This window comes from Eleutherodactylus coqui, chromosome 9 (genome assembly GCF_035609145.1).
Source record: "Eleutherodactylus coqui strain aEleCoq1 chromosome 9, aEleCoq1.hap1, whole genome shotgun sequence".
In the NCBI taxonomy this organism is placed as follows: domain Eukaryota; kingdom Metazoa; phylum Chordata; class Amphibia; order Anura; family Eleutherodactylidae; genus Eleutherodactylus; species Eleutherodactylus coqui.
In genome coordinates, this window is record NC_089845.1 from 131,156,774 (window position 1) to 131,182,870 (window position 26,097).

The 26,097-nt window shown below is 42.7% G+C and overlaps 1 protein-coding gene across 2 annotated transcripts in view; it reads left to right on the top strand.

The window, feature by feature from the left end:
- Positions 1-26,097, top strand: part of SAMD12 (sterile alpha motif domain containing 12) — a 557,529-nt gene that overhangs the window by 161,343 nt on the left and 370,089 nt on the right. For both annotated transcript variants that reach the window (XM_066578520.1, XM_066578519.1), the window contains exon 3: positions 14,703-14,829. In XM_066578520.1, the coding sequence (XP_066434617.1) occupies positions 14,703-14,829 (127 nt within the window). The remainder of the gene's footprint in view (positions 1-14,702; positions 14,830-26,097) is intronic.

Here is a 26,097-nt window from a genome sequence, read left to right on the forward strand (position 1 = left end):
CCCACACACCTTTCTGTACCATGAGTGCAGGCGAAGAACATAGAAATTGCTATGATTACACTGGAGGTGAGGGCCCACAAAAATTGGTGTACCAACAGTACTAATGTACCTCAGTAAAAATTGGCCATGCCCAACCAAGATGGCAGGTGAAACCCATTAATCGCTTTGGTTAATGTGGCTTAAGTGGTAACTAGGCCTGGAGGCAGCCCAGTTTAACGAAAAATTGTTTCAAATTAAAGTTCCAACGCTTTTAAGAGCATTGAAACGTATAAAACATTTTTAGAAAAATTAGATGAGTGAGCCTTGTGGCCCTAAGAAAAATTGCCCGTTCAGCGTGATTACGTGAGGTTTCAGGAGGAGGAGGAGGAATATTATACACAGATTGATGAAGCAGAAATGTCCCCGTTTTGGATGGTGATAGAGAACGATGCTTCCATCCGCGGGTGCAGCCTACGTATTGCTTAGGTATCGCTGCTGTCCGCTGGTGGAGAAGAGAAGTCTGGGGAAATCCAGGCTTTGTTCATCTTGATGAGTGTTAGCCTGTCGGTTGACAGGCGGGTACGCTTATCTGTGATGATTCCCACAGCCGCACTAAACACCCTCTCCGACAAGACGCTAGCCGCAGGACAAGCAAGCACCTCCAGGGCATACAGCGCTAGTTCAGGCCACGTGTCCAGCTTCGACACCCAGTAGTTGTAGGTGGCAGAGGCGTCACGGAGGACGGTCGTGCGATCGGCTACGTACTCCCTCACCATCCTTTTACAGTGCTCCCGCCGACTCAGCCTTGACTGGGGAGCGGTGACACAGTCTTGCTGGGGAGCCATAAAGCTGTCCAGGCCCTTAAAGACTGTTGCACTGCCTGGGCTGTACATGCTGCTCGATCTCCGCACCTCCCCTGCTACCTGGCCCTCGGAACTGCGCCTTCTGCCACTAGCGCTGTCGTATGGGAATTTTACCATCAGCTTGTCCGCCAGGGTCCTGTGGTATAGCAACACTCTCGAACCCCTTTCCTCTTCGGGTAGGAGAGTGGGAAGGTTCTCCTTATAGCGTGGGTCGAGCAGTGTGTACACCCAGTAATCCGTAGTGGCCAGAATGCGTGTAACGCGAGGGTCACGAGAAAGGCATCCTAACATGAAGTCAGCCATGTGTGCCAGGGTACCTGTACGCAACACATGGCTGTCCGCACTAGGAAGATCACCTTCAGGATCCTCCTCCTCCTCCTCAGGCCATACACGCTGAAATGATGACAGACAAGCAGCATGGGTACCGTCAGCAGTGGGCCATGCTGTCTCTTCCCCCTCCTCCTCATGCTCCTCCTCCTCCTCCTCCTGAACGCGCTGAGATATAGACAGGAGGGTGCTCTGACTATCCAGCGACATACTGTCTTCCCCCGGCTCTGTTTCCGAGCGCAAAGCGGCTGCCTTTATGGTTTGCAGGGAACTTCTCAAGATGCATAGCAGAGGAATGGTGACGCTAATGATTGCAGCATCGCCACTCACCACCTGGGTAGACTGCTCAAAGTTTCGAAGGACCTGGCAGATGTCTGCCAACCAGGCCCACTCTTCTGAAAATAATTGAGGAGGCTGACTCCCACTGCGCCGCCCATGTTGGAGTTGGTATTCCACTATAGCTCTACGCTGCTCATAGAGCCTGGCCAACATGTGGAGCGTAGAGTTCCACCGTGTGGGCACGTCGCACAGCAGTCGGTGCACTGGCAGATTAAACCGATGTTGCAGTGTCCGCAGGGTGGCAGCGTCCGTGTGGGACTTGCAGAAATATGCGCAGAGCCGGCGCACCTTTCCGAGCAGGTCTGACAAGCGTGGGTAGCTTTTCAGAAAGCGCTGAACCACTAAATTAAAGATGTGGGCCAGGCATGGCACGTGCGTGAGGCTGCCGAGCTGCAGAGCCGCCACCAGGTTACGGCCGTTGTCACACACGACCATGCCCGGTTGGAGGCTCAGCGGCGCAAGCCAGCGGTCGGTCTGCTCTGTCAGACCCTGCAGCAGTTCGTGGGCCGTGTGCCTCTTATCTCCTAAACTGAGTAGTTTCAGCACGGCCTGCTGACGCTTGCCCACCGCTGTGCTGCCACGCCACGCGACACCGACTGCTGGCGACGTGCTGCTGCTGACACATCTTGATTGCGAGACAGAGGTTGCGGAGGAGGAGGAGGAGGAGGGTGCTTTAGTGGAGGAAGCATACACCGCCGCAGATACCAGCACCGAGCTGGGGCCCGCAATTCTGGGTGTGGGTAGGACGTGAGCGGTCCCAGGCTCTGACTCTGTCCCAGCCTCCACTAAATTCACCCAATGTGCCGTCAGGGAGATGTAGTGGCCCTGACCGCCTGTGCTTGTCCACGTGTCCGTTGTTAAGTGGACCTTGGCAGTAACCGCGTTGGTGAGGGCGCGTACAATGTTGCCGGAGACGTGGTCGTGCAGGGCTGGGACGACACATCGGGAAAAGTAGTGGCGACTCCATCATACTTTTGAAGGACTCCGTTTCCACAACCCTATACGGCAGCATCTCAAGGCTGATAAATTTAGCTATGTGGACGGTTAACGCTTGAGCGTGCGGGTGCGTGCGGCGTACTTGTGCTTGCGCTCAAACACTTGCGCTAACGACGGCTGGACGGTGCGGTGCGAGACATTGGTGGATGGGGCCGAGGACAGCGGAGGTGAGGGTGTGGGTGCAGGCCAGGAGACGGTAGTGCCTGTGTCCTCAGAGGGGGGTTGGATCTCAGTGGCAGGTTGGGGCACAGGGGGAGAGGCAGCGGTGCAAACCGGAGGCGGTAAACGGCCTTCGTCCCACCTTGTGGGGTGCTTGGCCATCATATGTCTGCGCATGCTGGTGGTGGTGAGGCTGTTGGTGGTGGCTCCCCGGCTGATATTGGCGCGACAAAGGTTGAAGTGCAGCACAGCGTAGACTTTTCACAGGCAGCAAATAAATTGGCGCAAGCCTGCAGGACAAATAGAATGTTTCCCTTTTGGGAAACGGAGGGCCCACTGACTATATTGAATCAGATAAGATATGTGTTGCACAGAAATGCAGTTATATGAAGTGCAGCACAGCGGTTACTTTTCCCAGGCAGGAAATAAATTGGCGCAAGACTGCAGGACAAATACAATTTTTCCCTTTTTGGGAAACGGAGGGCCCACTGACTATATTCAATCAATAATATATGTCTTCTGGCCCTGCCTACACAATTCTCTCCCTGTAGTATTACTGCAAGGCGCAATGCTCTGCAGACAGCCGATTTTGAAAAAAAAAAAATTTGTGCAACACTGCTAACAGCACCCTCCACAGTACTGCACACGGATAGGTGTGGCCCTGAGAAGGACCGTTGGGGTTCTTGAAGCCTACACTCACTACTAACACTCTCCCTACAGCAGCTCCGGCACCAGCAGCACTTTCCCTCAGCTAACTCACAAGACATCTGAGCCGAGCCGCGGGAGGGGCCGACTTTTATACTCGGGTGACATCTGATCGCCCCAGCCACTCACAGCAGGGGGGTGGTATAGGGCTTGAACGTCACAGGGGGAAGTTGTAAAGCCTTCCCTGTCTTTCAATTGGCCAGAAAAGCGCACTAACGTCTCAGAGACGAAACTGAAAGTAACCGGAACACCGCGTGGTGCTCGTTAAGAGTAACGAGCATCCCGAACACCCTAATAGTCGCACGAATATCAAGCTCGGACGAGTACGTTCGCTCATCTCTAAGGGGGAAGTATTATAGTAGTTATATTTTTGTACATGGGGTACAGTATTATAGTAGTCATTTTCTTGTATATAAGAAGCAGTATTATAGTAGTCATATTCCTGTACATAGGAGGCAGTATTATAGTAGTTATATTCTTGTACATAGGAGGCAGTATTATAATAGTTATATTCTTGTACATAGGAGGCAGTATTATAGCAGTTATATTCTTGTACACAGAAGGCAGTATTATAGTAGTTATATTCTTGTACATAGAGGGCAGTATTATAGTAGTTATATTCTTGTACATAGGGGGCAGTATTATAGCAGTTATGTTCTTGTATATAGGGAGCAGTATTATAGTAGTTATGTTCTTGTACACAGGAGGCAGTATTATAGTAGTTATATTCTTTTACATAGGGGGCAGTATTATAGTAGTTCTACTCTTGTACATAGGGGGCAGTATTATAGTAGTTCTATTCTTGTACATAGGGGGCAGTATTATAGTAGTTCTATTCTTGTACATAGGGAGGCAGTATTATAGTAGTTCTATTCTTGTACATAGGGAGGCAGTATTATAGTAGTTCTATTCTTGTACATAGGGAGGCAGTATTATAGTAGTTCTATTCTTGTACATAGGGAGGCAGTATTATAGTAGTTCTATTCTTGTACATAGGGAGGCAGTATTATAGTAGTTCTATTCTTTTACATAGGGGGCAGTATTATAGTAGTTCTATTCTTGTACATAGGGGGCAGTATTATAGTAGTTCTATTCTTGTACATAGGGAGGCAGTATTATAGTAGTTCTATTCTTGTACATAGGGAGGCAGTATTATAGTAGTTCTATTCTTGTACATAGGGAGGCAGTATTATAGTAGTTCTATTCTTGTACATAGGGAGGCAGTATTATAGTAGTTCTATTCTTGTACATAGGGAGGCAGTATTATAGTAGTTCTATTCTTGTACATAGGGAGGCAGTATTATAGTAGTTCTATTCTTGTACATAGGGAGGCAGTATTATAGTAGTTCTATTCTTGTACATAGGGAGGCAGTATTATAGTAGTTCTATTCTTGTACATAGGGAGGCAGTATTATAGTAGTTCTATTCTTGTACATAGGGAGGCAGTATTATAGTAGTTCTATTCTTGTACATAGGGAGGCAGTATTATAGTAGTTCTATTCTTGTACATAGGGAGGCAGTATTATAGTAGTTCTATTCTTGTACATAGGGAGGCAGTATTATAGTAGTTATATTCTTGTACATAGGAGGCAGTATTATAATAGTTATATTCTTGTACATAGGAGGCAGTATTATAGCAGTTATATTCTTGTACACAGAAGGCAGTATTATAGTAGTTATATTCTTGTACATAGAGGGCAGTATTATAGTAGTTATATTCTTGTACATAGGGGGCAGTATTATAGCAGTTATGTTCTTGTATATAGGGAGCAGTATTATAGTAGTTATGTTCTTGTACACAGGAGGCAGTATTATAGTAGTTCTATTCTTGTACATAGGGGGCAGTATTATAGTAGTTCTATTCTTGTACATAGGGGGCAGTATTATAGTAGTTCTATTCTTGTACATAGGGGGCAGTATTATAGTAGTTCTATTCTTGTACATAGGGAGGCAGTATTATAGTAGTTCTATTCTTGTACATAGGGAGGCAGTATTATAGTAGTTCTATTCTTGTACATAGGGAGGCAGTATTATAGTAGTTCTATTCTTGTACATAGGGAGGCAGTATTATAGTAGTTCTATTCTTGTACATAGGGAGGCAGTATTATAGTAGTTCTATTCTTGTACATAGGGAGGCAGTATTATAGTAGTTCTATTCTTTTACATAGGGGGCAGTATTATAGTAGTTCTATTCTTGTACATAGGGGGCAGTATTATAGTAGTTCTATTCTTGTACATAGGGAGGCAGTATTATAGTAGTTCTATTCTTGTACATAGGGAGGCAGTATTATAGTAGTTCTATTCTTGTACATAGGGAGGCAGTATTATAGTAGTTCTATTCTTGTACATAGGGAGGCAGTATTATAGTAGTTCTATTCTTGTACATAGGGAGGCAGTATTATAGTAGTTCTATTCTTGTACATAGGGAGGCAGTATTATAGTAGTTCTATTCTTGTACATAGGGAGGCAGTATTATAGTAGTTCTATTCTTGTACATAGGGAGGCAGTATTATAGTAGTTATATTCTTGTACATAGGGAGGCAGTATTATAGTAGTTATATTCTTGTACATAGGGAGGCAGTATTATAGTAGTTATATTCTTGTACATAGGGAGGCAGTATTATAGTAGTTATAGTCTTGTACATTCTACCCACAAACAACAGAGCAGAGGAGAAAGAGGTACAGCAAAGAAATTGCTCTACCCACAAAGAACTGTGTAGTAAGCACACAGTCCTCTTAAATGGAGAAAAAGTAGTGCTGTTGTGAAGAAGAAAAGGAGAGTGGTTGTTGTGGGGGATTCTGTATTGAGAGGAACAGAGGCTGCTGTCTGCAGACCTGACACCTCACGAGATGTGTGCTGTCTTCCAGGTGCACAAATCAAAGATGTGCTGATTAGCTGTCAAGACTCTTTAGTCCTACAGAACACCACCCATTTCTACTAATACATGAAGGGACAAATTACACTACAAAAAAGGACTTTGCAACTATCTGCAGAAACTTTGAACACCTTGGAAAGAAGGTGAAGGAACTAGGAGCGCAGGTAGTCTTCTCATACATTCTCCCAGTGGATGGCCATGGAAAAAGAAGATGGAACAGGATTCTAGAGGTGAACAACTGGCTACGTTGATGGTGCCGTTAGCAAAGATTTGGATTTCTAGACCATGCAGTGAATTACCTATTTGATGGACTGCTTGCTATAGATGGCTTGCACCTTAGAAAAACAGGGAAGCATATATTTGGTGGGCACCTTTCTTCACTCATTAGGAGAACTTTAAACTAGAACAATATGGGAAGCTAAGTGAAAGGCCAGGTAAATATATACAGCCAATTAATATATAGGAGAACCTTGCTATTAGAAGTGGAAAGAAAGAATAAACACAAAAAAAATCAGAAGGAAAGTAGAGGAGCAAGAGACACCGATCACAAACTAAAATAGTTTTATACAAATGCACAGAGCATGGGAAACAAACAAGGAGAATTGGAGCTCCTAACACAAAAAAAGAAATATGATGGCATAGGCATCAAAGAAACTTGGTGGAATGATGCACGTGATTGGAATACAAGACTTGAGGGATATAACTTATCTATAAGAAACAGATAAAAAAAGGGAAGAGGTGTCGCATTGTATGTTAGGAAAACACTCATCTCTACCGAGATTCAAGCTTCAGAGCATGGGAGTTCTGTAGAAACTGTTTGGGTAAGAATACAAGGAGAGAACAACAGAAAGGACACTGTTTTAGGCACTTACTATAGGCTGCCTGTACAAGCAGAAGATATTCATGAACACTTTCTACATCAGATGGCCAAGGTCTCAAAAAAGCATGACATAGTGATCATGGGAGATTTAACTATACAGACCTTTCTTGGGAATCTCTCTCAGGTAAAAGTAATGGATCCAACAAATGTTTATCCGCTCTTAGATAAAATAAGAGGATCTACTATCTTGGACCTAATTTTTACCAACAGGGAGGGAATGGTTAAGGAAGTAAGGGTGGATGGGACCTTAGGACGCAGTGATCATGATATCCTTGAATTTTGGATAAAAAGAGGAGGAAGACCTGAGAAAACTCAGACCTCAAGGTTGGATTTCAGAAAAGCGGATTTTAACCATCTCTAAAAGAAGGAAGAAGGTGAAGCATTCAAAGAGACTGGGATGGATGAACACAGAACTTGCACACATGTTAAAAGGAAGAAAAATATGTTTATCAAATGGAAAGAGGGGGGGATATCTAAAGAAGAATATAATGCTATTTGCAGAAACTGTAGGGCAAGTGTCAGAAAAGCTAATGATGAATTGAGGCTTGCAATAAAGGATTTTGGATGTGTGTCAAAAGCAAAAGAAAAGTCAAAGATGCTATTGGATGCTTACAAGATGCATCTTTGTATCTGTTTTCTCTCAGAAGGTAGATGGGACATCAACTGATCTTCTCTGGGCTATTATCCTGCATTCTTTTATTCCCCTATCTATTAGCAGAGAGATGGTGAGGGAACACTTTGCTAACTTAAATGAATTCAAGTCTCAAGGTCCAGTTGAATTACATCCTAGGATACTAAAGGAAGCAGTGGAGGTAATTGCTGAACCACTCGCCATAATCTGTGAAAATTTCTAAAGAACAGGAGAAGTCCTAGAAGATTGGAAAAGGATCCAGGAAACTACAGGCCTGTGAGCCTGACCTCTATACCAGGAAAGATATTTGAACAAATTATTAGGCAGCATGTATGAAAGACTTTGATAAAAATGGAGTAATTAACCAGAGCCAGCATGGGTTTGTAACAAACAAGTCATGCCAGACAAATCTAATTTCCTTCTATGAGAATCACCGACTGGGTTGATCAGGAAAATGCCATGGATATAGTATATCTTGACTTTAGTAAAGCCTTTGATAAAGTATCTCATACCATACTTATTAAAAAAATGACCAAATATGGGATTGACAAGGCAACTGTTAGGTGGATTCACAACTGAGTGATCGTACTCAAAGAGTGGTCATAAATGGCTGCTCATCCAAGTGGAAGAATGTATCAGGTGGGGTACCACAAGACTCTGTCCTAGGCCCAGTGTTGTTCAACATTTTTATCAATGATCAGGAGGAGAGAATTGATGAAAAACTGATCAAATTTGCCGACAAGCTAGGAGGGATAGCTAACATCAGAGAGAGCGTATTCAAGAAGATCTAGAAAAGCCTGCACACTGGGCAGCAACTAACAGAATGGTATTTAACAAGGAGAAAGGCAAAGTCCTACTTCTAGGCAAGAGAAATGAAAAAAGCACATACAGAATGGGAGGAGTTGGGCAGCAGCACATGTGAAAAAGACTTTGGTATACTAATAGATCTTAGACTGAACATGAGTCAACAATGTGATGCAGCAGCAAAAAAGGCAAATACAATTCTGGGATGTATTAAGAGAAGTATAGAGTCTAGATCACGTGAGGTCATTATCCGCCTCTACTCTTCCTTAGTCAGACCACATCTGGAATACTGTGTCCAGTTCTGGGCACACTAATTTAAAAAAGACATAAACAAATCAAAGCAGGTTCAGAGAACAGTTACCAAGATGGTGAGCGGTCTGCAAATCATGTCCTATGAGGAACGTTTAAAGGATCTGGGAATGTTTAGCTTGCAAAAGAAAGGCTGAGAGGAGACTTAGTAGCTGTCTACAAATAAAGAACTTTCGGACAGTGAAGGGTGATCAATGAGTGGAACTTGTTGCCACAGGAGGTGGTGAGCTCTTCTTCAATGGAAGTGTTCAAACAAAGACTGGACAACTATCTGTCTGAGATGATTTAGTGTTCCTGAACTGAGCAGGGGGTTGGACCCGATGACTCTGGAGGTCCCTTCCAACTTTACCATTTTATGATTCTTGTACATAGAAGACAGTATTACAGTAGTTGTACATAGGGGACAGTATTATTGTAGTTATATTTTTGTACATAGGGGGCAGTATTATAGTAATTATATGAAACAATGGTTCGTCTATTACGTTACTTAATCCCATTGGAACCTAGTAGTTTATGCCATCGGGACCCAGCAATTTGTCTGTTTTAAAGATACTCTGTCACCATACTTCTGAAGTCCCCTTATCTGAGGGCAGCACAGGATAGTGACAGTCACACTGATGGCAGTGATATGTCAGCTATATGTATATGTGCAGTCGTTTTTGAGAAACTTGCATTTTATCAATAATAGCATATGCATAGAAGACTACTTAAAGTAGTCCCTGATATTCATGAGCTGCAGGCCAATGCTACCCACTCTGCCCTCCAGCCACTGATTGACAGCTCTCTGCTTATTACTGCAGATAGTAAGAAAGCTGCCAGTCAGTGGGTGGGGTGGGCATGGCAGGGCTGTAGCTAATGAATATGCAGGTACTGTCCTATGCTTGGCTGATAAAACACCAGTTTCTCCAAAATTGCTGCACAGATCTACACAGCGTACATATCACTGTAATCAATGTGACAGGCACTACCTTGTGGCGCTTTTTTTGAGGGTTGCAAGAAAATGGTGGCTAAGTCTCTTTATTCTTTTGAAGGTAGCTTTGCATTTCTTCTTGGGTTAGACTAAATTTAATGTAGAGTTTACATTATCACTCTGTATTTCACCTGGCATTTCATTTTCCTATATGAATACACTAGAGAATAAACTATTTAATCATTTGCTTTCTCTTAATCGCTCTCCATAATTCTTTGCGCGTTATTTTTTAAGTTGCCAACACTTTTTCTGTTTTAATCTTTTTACTAGTTATATAGTTGAAGAACAGCTTAAGTTTAGTTTTACTCTCTTTTGCTCCTTTTACCTCCTTTTTACATTATTTATTTTTCTCTATAGCTCTTCACTGCCTTCTTGTTTAAGCGCTTGAAAAGCTCCTTTTTTGGTTGTTTCCTTCTTTACATGAAGGCTGACTGGATTCTTTTCAGTCACTATTTAATATTACACCTACTGTAAAAACAACATGGTGTTTATAGGTGGACTTTATCTGAAGTCCCTAAAAACCACTTTTACATCACAGTGAACTGTACCCAATACCAGACTTGGCTCTGCTACATGTATTTGTGGAGTAATCATAAAATTCCATTGATGTCCTTTCTTTACGAACTCCATTAATTCTACGTTAAAGATCAAATACCCCTAAAATCTGTGCATTGCAGTGTCAGCTTCTACTCCTACAGTACAAGGTCTAAAAAAACGGATATAATTTGCAAAGTATTTTATGTCCTGTATGAAAATACCATTTGCAGAGAACTTCATATTGATTTACTTTATATTGCTTTTAAGAACTGTGCAAATTCACAATTACAATTTATTTATTTGTATTACCTTAAGTCACGGCTGCCCATATAATCTATTGATTTCTATTTTCTCACAATGAAAGAAAATTTTGCAACACACAGGCTAATGGATTGTGGGCTTTTCTGGACTGAATGGAAAATTGCCCACTTAAATCTTTTATTTTTTGGATTTCACTTGACTTGTGAAGCATTTTCAAGGCTATAAATTCTGGTTTATTATGTCTCTTGTTATGTCCAACTTCAATATAATTGTCCTTATTCATTTTCTAAAAGACCAATGATTTTTCACAGCTTGATCGTTTTTAATGCTACATAAGATTACCTTAGATATTCCATTATTGCACTTAGAATAATTTTGAATCAATGATATACCTAAATTCTGTGTATCAAATGGATTCTTAATTGGTAGACTCCAATACCATGATGGCATCATCCTAATTCTGTAACAATAGACATTTTGTCTTCTATTACCGTAGAGTCCATTCATAGGAAAAATCATACTTTTAAAAGCTCACTACATCCAGGTAACAGTAGTGATTCCGTGACTTCTTGGGATGGCCTTTAGTTTGTCCTCCAGCCCCACAATATGCCATACTTCTGGTACCAACAAGGATATTTTAGAAGTTTAGATGATGCTCTTACTAAAAGCATGTGGTAAATTCTGTTGATTGGACATCATTTTAAAGAGCCTCCTGTCTATATAAGGTCTCACAGCTCACAATGCATATCAGAGCCAAAACACAGCCACGACGAGCAAAGAACTACCCGTAGAGTGTAGAGACCGGATTGTGTGGAGGCACAGATCTGGAGAAGGCTACAAATATTTCTGCTGCGCTGAAAGTTCCTAAGATCACAGCAGCCTCCATGATTCTTACATGGAAAAAGTTTGAAACAACCAGGACTCTTCCTAGAGCTGGCGACCCACCAAACTAAGTAATTGGGAGAGAAGAGTCTTAGTAAGAGGGATGACCAAGAACCCAATGGTCACACTGGCTGAGCTCCAAAGATCCTGTGTGCAAATGGGAGAAATTCCCAGTAGGTCAACCATCATTGCAGCGCTCCACCAATCTGGACGTTGTGGCAGTGACCAGAAAGAAGCCTCTTCTCAGCCAAAAAGCAGCTAAAGGACTCTCAGGCTGTGAGAAACAAGATTCTCTGGACTGATAAAACAAATATAGAGCTTTTTGACCTCAACTCTAAGTGTTCTATCTAGAGGAAACCAAACACTGCTCATCATCTACACAATACCATCCCTACAGTGAGGCAAGGTGGTGTCAGCATCATGCTGTTGGGGTGTTTTTCAGCAAGTAGGACAGAAAATTAGTCAAGATTGATGGAAGTGCAGAGGTATTCCTAATGAAAACCTGATCCAGAACACAGGGGACCTCAGACTGGGCGGAAGGTTCACCTTCCAACAAGACAATGACCCTAAGCACACAGCCAGGACAACACAGGAGGGGCTTAGGGAAACTACGGTATGTGACTGTTCTTGAGTGGCCCAGCTTGAGCCTTGCCTTGAATCTAGTCTAACATCTCTGGAAGGACCTGAAAATGGTTGTCTGCGGACAGCCCCCACCCAACCTGACAGAGCTTGAGAGGATCTGCAGAAATGAATGGCAGAAAATCCCCAAATCCAGGTGTGTAAACCTAATGGCATCATACCAAAGAAGACTGAAAGCTGTAATCACTGTCTGGGTGTGAATACTTCTGTCAATGCAAAATGTTAGGGTTTTTTTTTGTTATTTTTAAAAAATTACAAAAATTTCTAACATTCTGTTTTCACTTGGTCATTATGGAGTATTGAGTACAGAATGATTTAACAAAATGTAAAAGTATAAGGATCTGAAGACTTTCTGGACTCACTGTAACTGTACGAGAGAAGGCTCTGCCAGGGGTGTTTTGCAGTAGCTTATTTCCTTCTGTATTAATACCCATGCACTCTCAGCTAAGCGTGGATATATATGGGCGAGTCAGGAGGGATAGTGGATAGAGATGAGCGAGCGTACTCGCTAAGGCAAACTACTCGAGCGAGTAGTGCCTTATGCGAGTACCTGCCCGCTCGTTTCAAAAGATTCGGGTGCTGGCGGGGAGCAGCGTGGGAGAGCAGGGAGGAACGGAGGGGAGATCTCTCTCTCACTCTCTCTCTCCCACCCCCCCCTGCTCACTCCCACAACTCACCGCTCTCCCCCGCCGGCACCTGAATCTTTTGAGACGAGCAGGCAGGTACTTGCATAAGGCACTACTCGCTCGAGTAGTTTGCCTTAGCGAGTACGCTCACTCATCTCTAATAGTGGACGACCTACCAAGTTTGAGCAGAAGCTCTAATCTGAATCTCCAATATGGGAGAATGCGTTCATTCCTAGAGCAAGATGTCCTGTCTCTGATGGGGCGCTGTATCTCTGATAGGCAGTAGTAATGACTAGTGTCCTGAAGTCATGTTACTCACAGCAGATTGTTCCTTCCCAGAAGAATGCTGTTCACTGGGCGCTCCTTTTTTGTCTTAGCGGTCTACCCTGTATCTAAAGTGCTTTCATCCGTAGCTGACTGCTGACTTCTCCCCTCTAAAGATTAATAGTTATTAAGTTTGAAGAATGTTTTTTGAACCCATTAACAACTCAAGTGGACATTGACGTTTTCCCTCCCAGTTGTCAGAACTGGGCTGATGATGGAATGAATATACACATTATACAGCTTTAATTCCCCACTACCACTGACTGGCTCATCTTTTGAAGTTTTTTTCTCATCTTGTTGTTTTCTTGTTCCACGCTGACGCCGGTTTTGTTTGAATTCCATAACTATGAACATATTTTTCCCTGGAGATTCCTCGGTGGCTTTGTGCCCAAAATAGAAATGATGTCTTTCTACCAGGAAGTTGAAAATCTTTGAATATATTTAAATATAGTTCACTAATGTACCTAGCGCCACCTGAATATTGAATGTGCTGAGATAGTGCCTGTTCTCTGCATCCTGGAATGTGAGATTTCCTTTCCACTTAAAGGGACACACCTGTAAAGGACCATTAAGACACAATAATTATTGCTCAAAGGAGGTCGCTCAAGCGACTTTTGAGCGATTATCATTGTGTCATTTGCAGCCCAAGATAATCGCTCAGGATGAACAATCACCTTGCGCTGCCAACGGAGGATGCAGAAGACAAGTGGGGTGTCCCCGCTTGTCTTTTGCATCCAGATGTTTTCTGCACGGAGCACCCGGCTGTTATACATCTGAGCGCTCCCTGCCAAGTATGGAGAACAGAGCTGGACCGCTCTGTTCTTCATACCCAGCTGTCATCAGGGAGCGGGATACAGCTGAAACAATAGTATCAGCTGTATCCCGCTGTGAATTCCTGATAAGGCTCATCGTCATCTTTCAGCACGCTGAAACACAACTATGAGCGACAGCATAGCGAAAACTGCACGATGTAAGTGCAGTTACACACAATGTTTATTGCTCAAGACTGTTTTTGAGCGAATTTTGAGCGATAACACACTGTAGCCAAACCACCCAGGTATCGTAAAATTTAGAAAATTGCATCTCTTCTTTGGCATAAAGTTCCTCCATGTGTTTTAGGTTGTCCGCGGCTTCCAGCCACATCAGTCCCAAAGTTTTATATTTTTATTAATATATATTATATATCCAAAAAAAATCACTGTCTGCATTCTATGACTTATTAATTGGGAAGTTGTACCGTCGTGCACCATAAGATCGCTACACTGTCGTGGATTACAAAGACACCCACTAATCAGTACATAGTCATTGATAGACAGCCAGTTGGAGGCGACAATAATGGAAAGTTGTGTTTCTGCTTATGATAAAATAAGTGCTAGATCTTATTGAATTTGGCAACATCTCGCATTTACCGTTCTCTTACCAGGTATCTGATAAGAGTAATTATTCGGGTTGAATGAATGCCGGTGCTAATAACTACCAACATACCAATCTCTAATACAAATGTTCTGCCATTACAACTATTTCCAATTTAGTTAATCCCATATGAAATGTCACATGGTTACAAAAGTTTTACTGTGTAATCTCTTATTTTTCAGCCTATTATTAAAGGAACCAAACCAGTAGCGTTCTGGACACAACATGATGTATGCAAGTGGCTTAAGAAGCATTGCCCGAACCAACATCAACTCTACAATGAATCGTTCAAAGAGCATGACATAACTGGTAAGTTTATTGGCGATTAAGTTCACACCTATACACAAACATCCGTGTATGCATTGATTTGTTGTCCAGCATAAGTCTCCACAGATACTTGAACATGCGACTTCACAAATCTGTGAAGAAGTCCAGTATGTAGAGTTGAGCGAACGTACTCTGTTGAGCTTGATGCTCGTTCGAGTATTAGCGTACTCGATCGTGCTCGTTACTCAAACGAGCATCAAGCCGTGTTTGACCCCACCCCAGTTTTTGGCTCCTCTCCACTGTGACATGCCTGTTTTGGCCCCTCCCCACCGCGATGAGAGAGAGACAGACAGAGACAGAGACCTAGGGAAAAAAAAAAGCTCGGCACCCAGCGTCCCACATACAAAAATGCTCGAGTCTCACATTGTAGTCAATGGGGTTTGTTACTCGAGTAGAGCTCTCGAATTTTACGAAAAGCTTGACTCGAATAACGCGGACCCGAGCATTTTGGTGCTCGCTCATCTCTACCAGTATGTCACATGCAGTTTGCAGAGCTGACAATGTAAACTGTTGCACTCCCTATCTCTACCACAAGGTAGAGCCCTATCATATTGTAGTAGTTAGACTACAAACACCTGTTAAATGCCATGTTTTTGTCATGTTAAAAAAATCCAACAAAGATGAATCATTTCCGATTTATCACCATTGAAAAACAAACAGAAATCTTTTAGGGTAAAAAAAATAAAAATGACAAGACTAAAATAATGTTGTTGCATACGTGTGAACACCCTTTCATATTTGGGGATGTGGTTGTGTTAAAAATTAGCCAATCACATTTAAACTTGTGTTAAATAGTAGTCAGCACTCTGCTGCCATCATTTACAGGGATTCTGATTGACCCCATATAACGTTCAGCTCATCTAGAAGGATTTTCCTGACATTTTCTTGGTCCATAAAAAGCTTACAACACATCAAAGAGATCTGATTGTGGAAAGGTATCAGTCAGGAGAAGGGGATCAAAACCTCTCCAAGGCATTACATGTACCATGGAACACAGTGAAGACGAACTGGATTACATTTGGCACACCAGTGACATTACCAATAACTGGACATCCCTCAAAAATTGATGAAAAGACCAGAAGAGAATTGGGCCGGGAGGGTGCCAAGAGGCCTACAGCAACATTAAAGGAGCTGCAGGAGTTTCTGGCAAGTACTGGTTGGGTAGTGCATGTGACAACCATCTCCTGTATTCTTCATATGTCTGGTCTGTGGGGGAGGGGGGCAAGTCGGAAGCCTTTTCTAACAAAGAAAAACATCCAAGCCTGGATATGTTCTACCAAAACCTACATCAAGTCTGCCAGAAGTATGTGGAAGAACGTGTTATGTCTGATAAGACCAAGGGGGAAGTTTTTGGACATAATTCCAAGAGGTTTTTTTTCTGGCAAAGCCAACACTACGAGTCGCCAGAAGAATACCAAACCCGCAGTGAAGATGGTGGAGGCAGTATTATGCTTTGGAGGAACTATGAACAGTTGCAAATATCAGTCCATTTTGGCACAAAACCTTCAGGCCTGTGCTCAAAAGGTGAAGTTGAAGAGGAATTTCATCGTTCAGTACAACAACGACCCAAAGCATACCCTCAAATTAATAAAGAAGGACTTCCCCAGAAGAAGGTCAAAGTTTTGGAATGGCCGAGCCAGAACCCAGACCTGAATCCCATTGAAGATCTGTGGGTTGACTTGAAGAAGGGGGCGTTACACACGAGATTCCTTTGCAATCTGACAAATTTGGAGACTTTTCCAAGGAAGAGTGGGCAAAAATTGCCAAGTCAAGCTGTGCCATACTGATAGAAACCGAACCAAAAATACTGAATGCTGTCATGAAGTCAAAAGGGGCATCAACAAAGTATTAGCTTTAGGGTGTATATATTTATGTAACCACATTATTTTAGTTTTTTTTTTAATTTTCAACCCTGAAATATTTGTTGTTTTTCAATGGAATTCTGCAGATAACGGGTCGCATTAAGGTGGAAATAATTCTGAAATGATTCATTGTTGTCGTATATTTTAACATAACAAAAACCTGGCATTTTAACAGAGGCGTGTAGACTTTTAAAATCCATTGTATATCTGTTCAATGACTTTTCCTTTTATCCATGTATCATTCTGTTATGCTTTGTGTTTACTGCTTGGACAGCAATGTGGGACCATAGCAATAGTTAGGAAAAAAAGAGGTGAAAAAACTGGTGCGATCTACGTGTAGTATTAGAATAACCGCTAGGACAAAAATAAGTGAACTGATGTGTCCTCTCACCATAACAGGTTGTGTCATGCATCGCCATAACTCCACTTATCTCATCTCCGTGTCATAGACCTCTGTTGATGGAACCATGAGCTGCAAGCTAAGCTGTTGAGTGACCTTCCCAAGGGCTGCTGTCTGGTTCAGACCAATGATGAGGATATGAGAGAAAATGACAGCTGTCAATGGCGCTGCCCAAAAGTGTGCTAGGGCTGTTGGTGAACTCTGGAATTTTCTTAGTAGAATTACATGTTTTGACCTCGGATTGAGGTCTTTGTCAGATATAAAAAAATTTGTATATGAAATACAAAGAAGTCAGCTTTTGGCCTCTTCGACACGGGCGACAGCGAATTTTGCCATGAGAAAATCGCAGCAAAATTGCGCCTTTGTTCCCGCGATTTTTCAGTGACATCACTGCTTTTTTGTGAGCATGTTCTTGCATCACATCACAGCGGCTTGCGATAAAATCAAACGTAAAATCTCACCATTTTTAATCACGAAAGTCAATAGGACTTTCTAATATTAAAAATGTATCAATTCATACAAAAATCTCAAGTTCATGTGATGCGATAAACAAGGAGGCAACATTGGGAAACATGGGCTACAAAAAAATTACAAATCATGGCAAGACAGAGCATGCCGCAATTTTTTTTCCTTGCAACATCGCATCAGAGAAAACATCGCTAATGTGAAGGAACCCATTGGAAAACATGGGCTTCACATACATGCGCTTCCCCGTGTTATCGCATGGCGGCAAAATCGCACAATTTTGTCACTCGTGTGAAAGCAAACTTAGATAGATTGGCTACCTGTCACTATTAGAGATGAGCGAGCATACTCGTGAAGGTGATTTACTCGAGAGAGCATCACCTTTTTCGAGTACCTGCTGGCTCTTCCCTGAAGATTTGGGGGGGAGGGGGGGGGGTTTCTGGGGTGAGCTGGAGGTTGCAGAGGGGATCGGGAGGGAGAGACAGAGATCTCTCTCTCTCTCCACCCCGCTCCCCTCCGCCACCCCGCGCAGCCCCCCTGAATCTTCAGGGACAAGCCAGCAGGTACTCGAAAAAGGCGATGCTTTCTCGAGTAAATTGCCTTAACGAGTATGCTCGCTCATCTCTAGCCACTATCCTTCTTGGTTTCTGAATGGAACCAAAGATGTAGTCCACAATAAAAACAGAAGTTTGTTATTACAAGTGAAAAATAAAGGTAAAACTCAAAATACTAAGACATCTGTGATGACAATTGCTACACAATACAGTAATGCATACAAGGAAATTGTTGGATTGGTTAAAAAATATTGCGATATTCTATCAAGATGGCATATTAGCTATGATCTAAATGATGGATATCTATTTGTAGCGAAGGCTGGTTTCACATCTGCGTCGGAACCTTCTTCTGGAGGTTTCATCACAGATGCAACTGGAAATACAGGAAGAAAAAGCGCTGCATGGGCGGAAAGTGGGTGGGCCCATTATAGGCAATCAGGTCTGCCCGCTGCTGGTTAGTTCCATCCAGAGACAGAACCATTTGGCCACAGGCATTCTACCTGCCTGCTTCCCGAACAAAGCAGAACAGCGGAATCCCCGGTGTAGATGTGAAACCACCCTAACAGGGGCAAGACTTTGTGAGATGTTTTATCACGGAGTATGTTTACTATTCTAGCAATGAGTAAGAAATGGTTACATCTTAAAGGAAACTAATAGATGTGGGACATGTAAATACACAGGCACCACCGAGAAGTTTAACATCTATGATAGTTCATGTTCTTATGATATTCAAACATACATTAAGGCCAAGGGTGGGGCGGCTTCTGCATGCCCGAGCCCGCAGCAGGATCCGGCCCTGCCTGCGGCCAATCAAATTTGCCCTTGGACATTGGCCAATGGTGAAAAAGTGCTGTTTCTGATTAAATATGTTGCATGCACTCTGAAATATGTCAGATCTACAACAAGAAGGTTAAACCGCAGAATTTCAGAACATATTGTGGATGCACTCGAAAATTACGGCATTAGAAACGCCATTTTCGAAACTAGTCTGCGAGGCCCCATTAAAATCGATGAGTGTCCTACAATGTTGCGCTAAAAGCTGGAAACAATAGGCTGTGTGTGAGCGGCCTGAGAAATAAAAGCTACATTTTTAAGGAAGTGCTGGAATTTTATGCATTCATTCTGGAATAAAATTTTCATACCTAATGAAGAGCTTGATCCAGGGTTGAATAGAGTATCGGGCTTTTTTGGGCGAAGCGAATGACGGCCGTCATCTCTTCTCACGTCCTCATCTTTGCTTACAACTTAGAACTTGTGTAAATTAAGATGGTTCCGAAGGTCATTCTATACTTCTAATGGCCATGTCATTAGAGACCCCCATATGACTGAGTCGCAGAAGATGGTATAAATTCGGGATATGATGCAGCAGATGGAGTTACAAAAATATGAAATGTTTATTCAAGAACAGAAAACTTCAATATATATACTGAAAATATAGTATGTTAGCAAGTCAACAACCGACCTTGTTGTGGTCCAACCCCTTGCTCCAATCAGTCTCCTGTCGCCCACTGGATCGCACAAGGTCCTCTTATGGTTGATACCTGATTTTATCGCCTCCAGAACAGACCGATATCATTTTATATATATATAGCTCATGCTATATGCTTCAGTCAAAACCTTGCCCCATAGTTGCTGCGTCTGGTACCATGTTGTACCTCTCGCTGCACAGCCAGCACTTCTCACTGCAGTATACCACACCTGCCCCAGCAGTACACACAACTCCCTCTCTGTCCTCTGCGCTCTCTAACTCTTGTGGCGCAGCATTAATTCCTTTTATAGTACTGACGTCATCTCACTCAGGAGTATGTTTAGTTTCATAGCACCAAAATTTGGTGCATGTGGTAATTGGCACTCCTTTCTTGGTGCATCTCATAGTCCATCAGCAAGGTGACCGTTTAACCCCATAGAGTAAACTCTTACAACTCCAGCTATACCAACCTAAACTGTTCATACATGATAGCAAGGCTTCATCGATTTAAAGCTGCTTGACCAAATTCTAACCCTCTCATCAGCATGGTGCAACAGAAACCTGGATCCATCTGATCGGGTGATGTTTTTCCACCATTTAGTGATCCACTTTGTGTGTTCTATGCCCACCGCAGTCCCAACTTTTTGTTTCTCTTAGAGACAGCAATAGCGGCGTGAGGCCGTTGGTGATCTGCTGTTCTAGATCATCAATGTTGAAGAACAAGATGTTGTGCTTTCAGACACTTTAGTTAAAGCACCAGTTTGCTTGACTATGCAGCGCCTGTTTGACAGAAGAATTCCTGTTCTCCTCCTCTGACCCCTTTTGTCAACGGGTTGTTTATGTCCACTTTTGTTAGATATTTTTCCTTAATCACACTATTGTCAGTATAGTCTCTGCACTGCTGCATGAGAAAACTGTACAAGCCTAACAGTGACATCCCGGCCCCAGCTAGTCCAGCACCGATGACCAGACTTCATTAGAAGTCACTCAGATCGTTAGATTTTCTCATCTAATGTGGATTCACACTGAAACTGATCCGCGAAAAACTTGTTCATGTGGTTTTATGCTGCAGTCTGGGGTTTAAGGTCTAATTTCCATGCAGGAAAGCTCCAATCATGAAAGGTCCATGGTCTGTAATAATGGGGCCATTTAGTGTATTATCATCATTACTAGAGATGAGCGAGCATACTCGCTAAGGCACATTACTCAAGCGAGTAGTGCCTTAGCCGAGTATCTCCCCGCTCGTCTCTAAAGATTCAGCTGCCGGCGCGGGTGACAGGTGAGTAGCGCGGGGGGGGGGGGGGGGGGATCTCCCCTCCGTTCCTCCCAGCTCTCCCCCGCCGCTCCCCGCCCCCCGAATCTTTAGAGACGAGCGGGGAGATACTTGGCTAAGGCACTACTCGCTCGAGTAATGTGCCTTAGCGAGTATACTCACTCATCTCATTGCCGATGATTATTTGTGTAATAACCCCAAACGGTTTTTCTTGCATTCATGAATTGATGGGAAAAAAATTCCTGAATCTTTACTGATCAATTAGCTCCTATGCAAAGAATCACCAATAACATTACACAAATGTAACAGAGTTGAGGGTGATCATCGGCCGTACTCCTAGCAATGCCAGAATGTTATTAGAGCACTTTGAAAGAGTTAAGACTAGTTTGTCTCTGCTATATCGGAATATTGAATACTGAAATCTTGACGATGGACAGGCTGAAAAAAATTCTAAAAATGTGTTAATAGTACAGGATGCTAATTTATATCCATTAAGTTTTAACGCATCTGCAGTTACTAAGAGGTAAAAGTAAACGTTTTTTTTTTCCCCCAATACTCAAAAAGGATAAGCAGATTTCGAGTCCCGCCAAAATTCCCCAACCTATAATCTCACAATGGAACAGCTGTAATAACTGCATTATGCATAAAAAAGCCCAAAAAGTTGGTAGTTAATATTATTCTATAATTTTTTGGGCTTCCTGATTCCTAGGAATCTTCCCTCCTTTGGCAGCTACTGCTTCTAAACACAGAACACTCCTTTGCCTTTGAGCAGCGCTGCGTCTGACCTTGACGATGACACTTTTGAATTATTGTTTTATTATTTTTTTTAATAGCGGTAGTCACCTTTGCAGCGTGTTACGGGGAAAACGTATAGTCTCTAGAAGACACAGTAACTTATTTTGTTCAGCACACAAGCTAAAAGGATGCAACGTGAAAGCAATATATGAAATATAAACTAGAAGAAGTAAAGCCAAAGGAAGGCGCCGCTCACATCGCATGCTAACTTGGATTTTTTGTTTTTGCTTACTTATATTTTAGTTATTTGGTATTCATTTCAAATCCTGCAGATGACAAGGTAGTCACAAGAGCAAAGACCGAAAGTTAGAGATGCACACTAACATCCAACGTAAAAATGTGCTTTTTTTTGTATTTTTATGTTTTTTTTCCCTCCATAAAAAAATAATACATATTGTAGCACACCCTTGTTGATTGATATGGGTGTAACGCAACAGTTTTCCGGGACTATGATATTGATAATCTCGTCTCAGGAGAGGTCATGAATAGTCAATCAACAGGGATTTACTGCTCGGAATCATTGCCGATCAGCGTATTGAAGAGGCACAGCGCCCAAACATCACATCACATGGCCTCAAAGCAGCTTAGCCCTATTCAAGTGATGCAATGTACAGTGCTGTTCCTGGTATGGACTGAAGCCGCCACCATGCTCACTCAGCTGATAGGCCGGGATCCTGAATGGTGGACCCCTGCTAATTAACTAATTTGGATTTCTCTTGAGGATAAGTCATCAATATCTTAGTCCCGGAAAACCCCTTTTGAAGAGGTTGTACCAAGATTACAAGTTATCCCTATCTCCCGATCCACAGGATGGGGGATAACGTGTTGATTGGTGGGGGTCCTACCGCTGAGACCCCTGCGGATCTCGAGAATTAGGGCCCATGTCCTCCTCACTTAGGGCTTACTGCACCCCTACAATGAAGAGTAGACCGAATGGAGTGCTGCATTCACTTACAGTGGGACTGTAGAGATACCAGAGTGGCAAGTACTCAGGTATTTTCATCAGCCCCATTAAAATGAATGCAGTGTGAATGCTTGGCCAGCACTCCATTCATTCTGAAGTCTCTGTGGGAGGAGAAGCGACCCCCAAGTGACAGGTAGTGGTGGACACGGGTACACCATTCTTCAAATTGGTGGGGCTTTCAGAAGTAAGACCCATATGATCAGCAAATTATTCCCTATCCTATGGTTAGGGGATAACTTGTAATCTTGCTATAATGCCTTCAACAATACATAGCAATAGGTGACAGTACTTGGTACTGTATACAGGTCCACCGAGGCACATGTGATGACCCTACTTATGATTGGTCACTTCAGGTTTACGACGACCTGCAATCCTATTAATTGTAAAAGAAGTTTTATGTAGAAACTTGTATGGCAGCTTTAATTAGGCACTGTTTATGACATGGTTATTTGTACACGATATGATACTATACCATGTGCCACGCATGGCTGGTCCTACATGTATTGCACTATGGGTCTACAGTACAAATCCGTATTACATGTGATGTTTCTAGTGGAGTAACTTGGCATGTTTTGCAGCGGAGGTCCCCAACTTTTTGTACCTTGTGAACCAGATTCAACTTTGAGTGATGTGCAGCATTCTACTCGAAGACGGGGGATAGAATTGTTTAGGCTAGGGTTACATGGTGAATTTGGGCACGACTCGTGCGAAAGATTGCACTATGACCTTTACTACATTGTATTTTAATGAAAGTAAATGTTGCGACTCGCAAGTTACTGCAACCTGACAGTTGCAAGAAATCCAAACCTGATGAAGTTATTGCAATCGTTGGGTTACGACAACTTGACCGCGTTCTCTTAAATAACCATGTGATGTAGAGGGACGATCTTTGGCCGTGTGATGCGAATCCTGCCAAAAGTCACCATGTAGTACTAGCCATCTAAATTGGTACTGTTTGGTGGTTGACATGTCTGCATTAATGTGAATTAGTGTGGGCTGTGAACTTACGTATTTTGGCCAAAACATTAAACAATACCTAGTATTTATTGGTATTTTTTATTATTTTTGCAGTAAGTAGTCTGGCTTTAAAATGCTGGTGGAGTCCAGGGCAGCAGTATTGTTGACTTATGAGGTGCAAGGCAACCCGCTGGGCTTTACCTTACGGGGCATCCTTAATAGGCTATAGGCCTGTATGGTGCACCACTCGTATCAGTAGGACTACACCCTGTATATGCCTTAGGGTTGAGCAAGTTTAATACTCAGCAGCTCTCCTCTCACCCCAATATGTGGTAGGTGTGTGAGTGGTTGTTCATCAGTGTTTTGTACCTGTGCAGTGTTCCTCCATACAGTAATTTGTCTACATGCTGTTGGTGCCTATACCTGCCCTTCTATTTTGCATTGGTATATCAGTAAGAATAGCCGCTGCCAATGATTTTTTTTTTTAGTTCATGTAAACTGCCAGTACACATGGTCATGACTCTGGGCTCTCATGGTGACCCACAAAGCAAGGGGTCCCGAGCCACATGTTGTTGACTAGTTGGCAACTGTTGTTTTAGAGCATAATGTAGGGGGCTACCCTGAAACAGTTAACATGTTGCCATGGTCAGAGGCGTAACTTAAAGCTCTTGGGCCCCAATGCAAGACCTGTAATGGGGCCCCCAACTATAATGCTTTATTCATAGTACTGGGCTTCCTATATGGAGAAGAGAGGCCTTATGGGCCCTCTAAGGCTCCTGGGCCCGGGTGCAACCGCATCCTCTGCATCCTCTATAGTTATGCCCCTGGCCATGGTGATGAGCAGACAGATGCAGCAAAAATTCCATCAAAATTTTCGTGTGCACCAAAATTTTCCCCCAGTTTCAGTAGATTCTATATTCAGTAAGAACTTTCCAGAGAAGGGATGCCCCGATTTAAAAAAGAAAAAAAAAAGGAATTTCTTTTGCGCCACTAGTGTAGAGCAAGGACCTTTAAAGTCAGCTGGAAGCACTGTTAGAATGCTGTTAGGCCTCCTGTCCATGGATGCTTCTTCATTATTGTATCCGCGGCGATAATCCACACGCAGGTAACACATAAAACTCTTTCTGCAGGATAACTATGGAAAGCGCACCCCGATGTACACAAGTGGAAATCCGCTGCAATCCGCGTATAAAAATCGTAGCATGCCGCGATTTTCTGCGACAAACTTATCGTAATGATAGGTTCATTGTGGAAAATCGCGGTAACTTTGTTGTCTCCCACGGTGGAAATCTGCTTGCATCAAAACTTAACGCCATGGACTGGCGGCCTTAGAGAGGAGAGAGATGCCAGAGTCTGCAGGAGGGCTGCTGTCAGAAACGGAGGGTCTACCACAGCAGGACAACTTGGAGAGTGCAGCAGATGCTGGATAGAGGAACCAGAGGCTGCCTTTAACTTGGAACCCAGAGAAAAAATAGAGCAAGTCAATGTCGATCACCAACCCACCTGCACAGCAATAAGGATCCTCGGGGGCAGTTGAAAGGAATACTCCCACGTTACACACTGTAAGTGAGGCTAGCCTCAAATTGACTGTAGGTGTGTACACCATCAGGATTGCTAACATTTGATTAACAGGATACTGGATTAGAATCACTCAACCTCTTGATTTGGCAAACTTTTACAGGCCACTTGTTAATGAGTGGTACATAGGCTAAGGTTGTGATGTTATGGACTGTGTTACTAGTAATAGCAGGTCAGCCCCTTTGAGCACGGTCTCTATATGTGATTTGCATTGTTGATTAACAAAACTGATTTCCTTGTAGAAATATTGATACTGGTTCCATATTCCTTTTTCTACACTTTGTGTAGAAAGAAATAATTCCCGGAATTAGTTAGTCGTAACTAGTAACAGGTGAATCTACAGTGACCTGCTGATGTCCTTGTTTGCAATATCCTATTCTAAAACAAACCTAGCTAATGTTTTTCTCTAGTTATTTGCTGTTTCTGTTATTGCAGCACAGCTCTATTTAAATTAAGGTGACTGTGTTGCAATACCAGACACAGCCAACGGGCAAAAGTGGCGCTATTTGTAGAAATAGAAATCTTTTTTTTCTAATCTTATAATGTGTGCAGATTATATTAATGTATATTAAGCCTAAATGAAGTAATGTGTAGACGCAGTTACCGGTGTTTTTGGGATTAATGGTGTGTTTATTGTAGAAGGTGTAGTGACTTTTCTGCATTTCTTTTCTATTTTCGAGTATTTTAGCTGTAAGAATAATTTTCTCTAAAAGAGAAAACCATTTTCCCCAGCCACTTAATGTTCTTGGTGTCTAACTGAACCATATTTCTTGCCGCTATTATTGTTATGGTTTATTTTTCTGTCTCGAAATCACCCTTCGTTATGAGCATGCTGTATTTTGTCCTTGTATTTTTAGCTAAATCTCTTCCACTGAATAAAATGTTCTCCATTACACAAAATGTTCTCATTTATCATTTTTTTTGCCTCATTTTA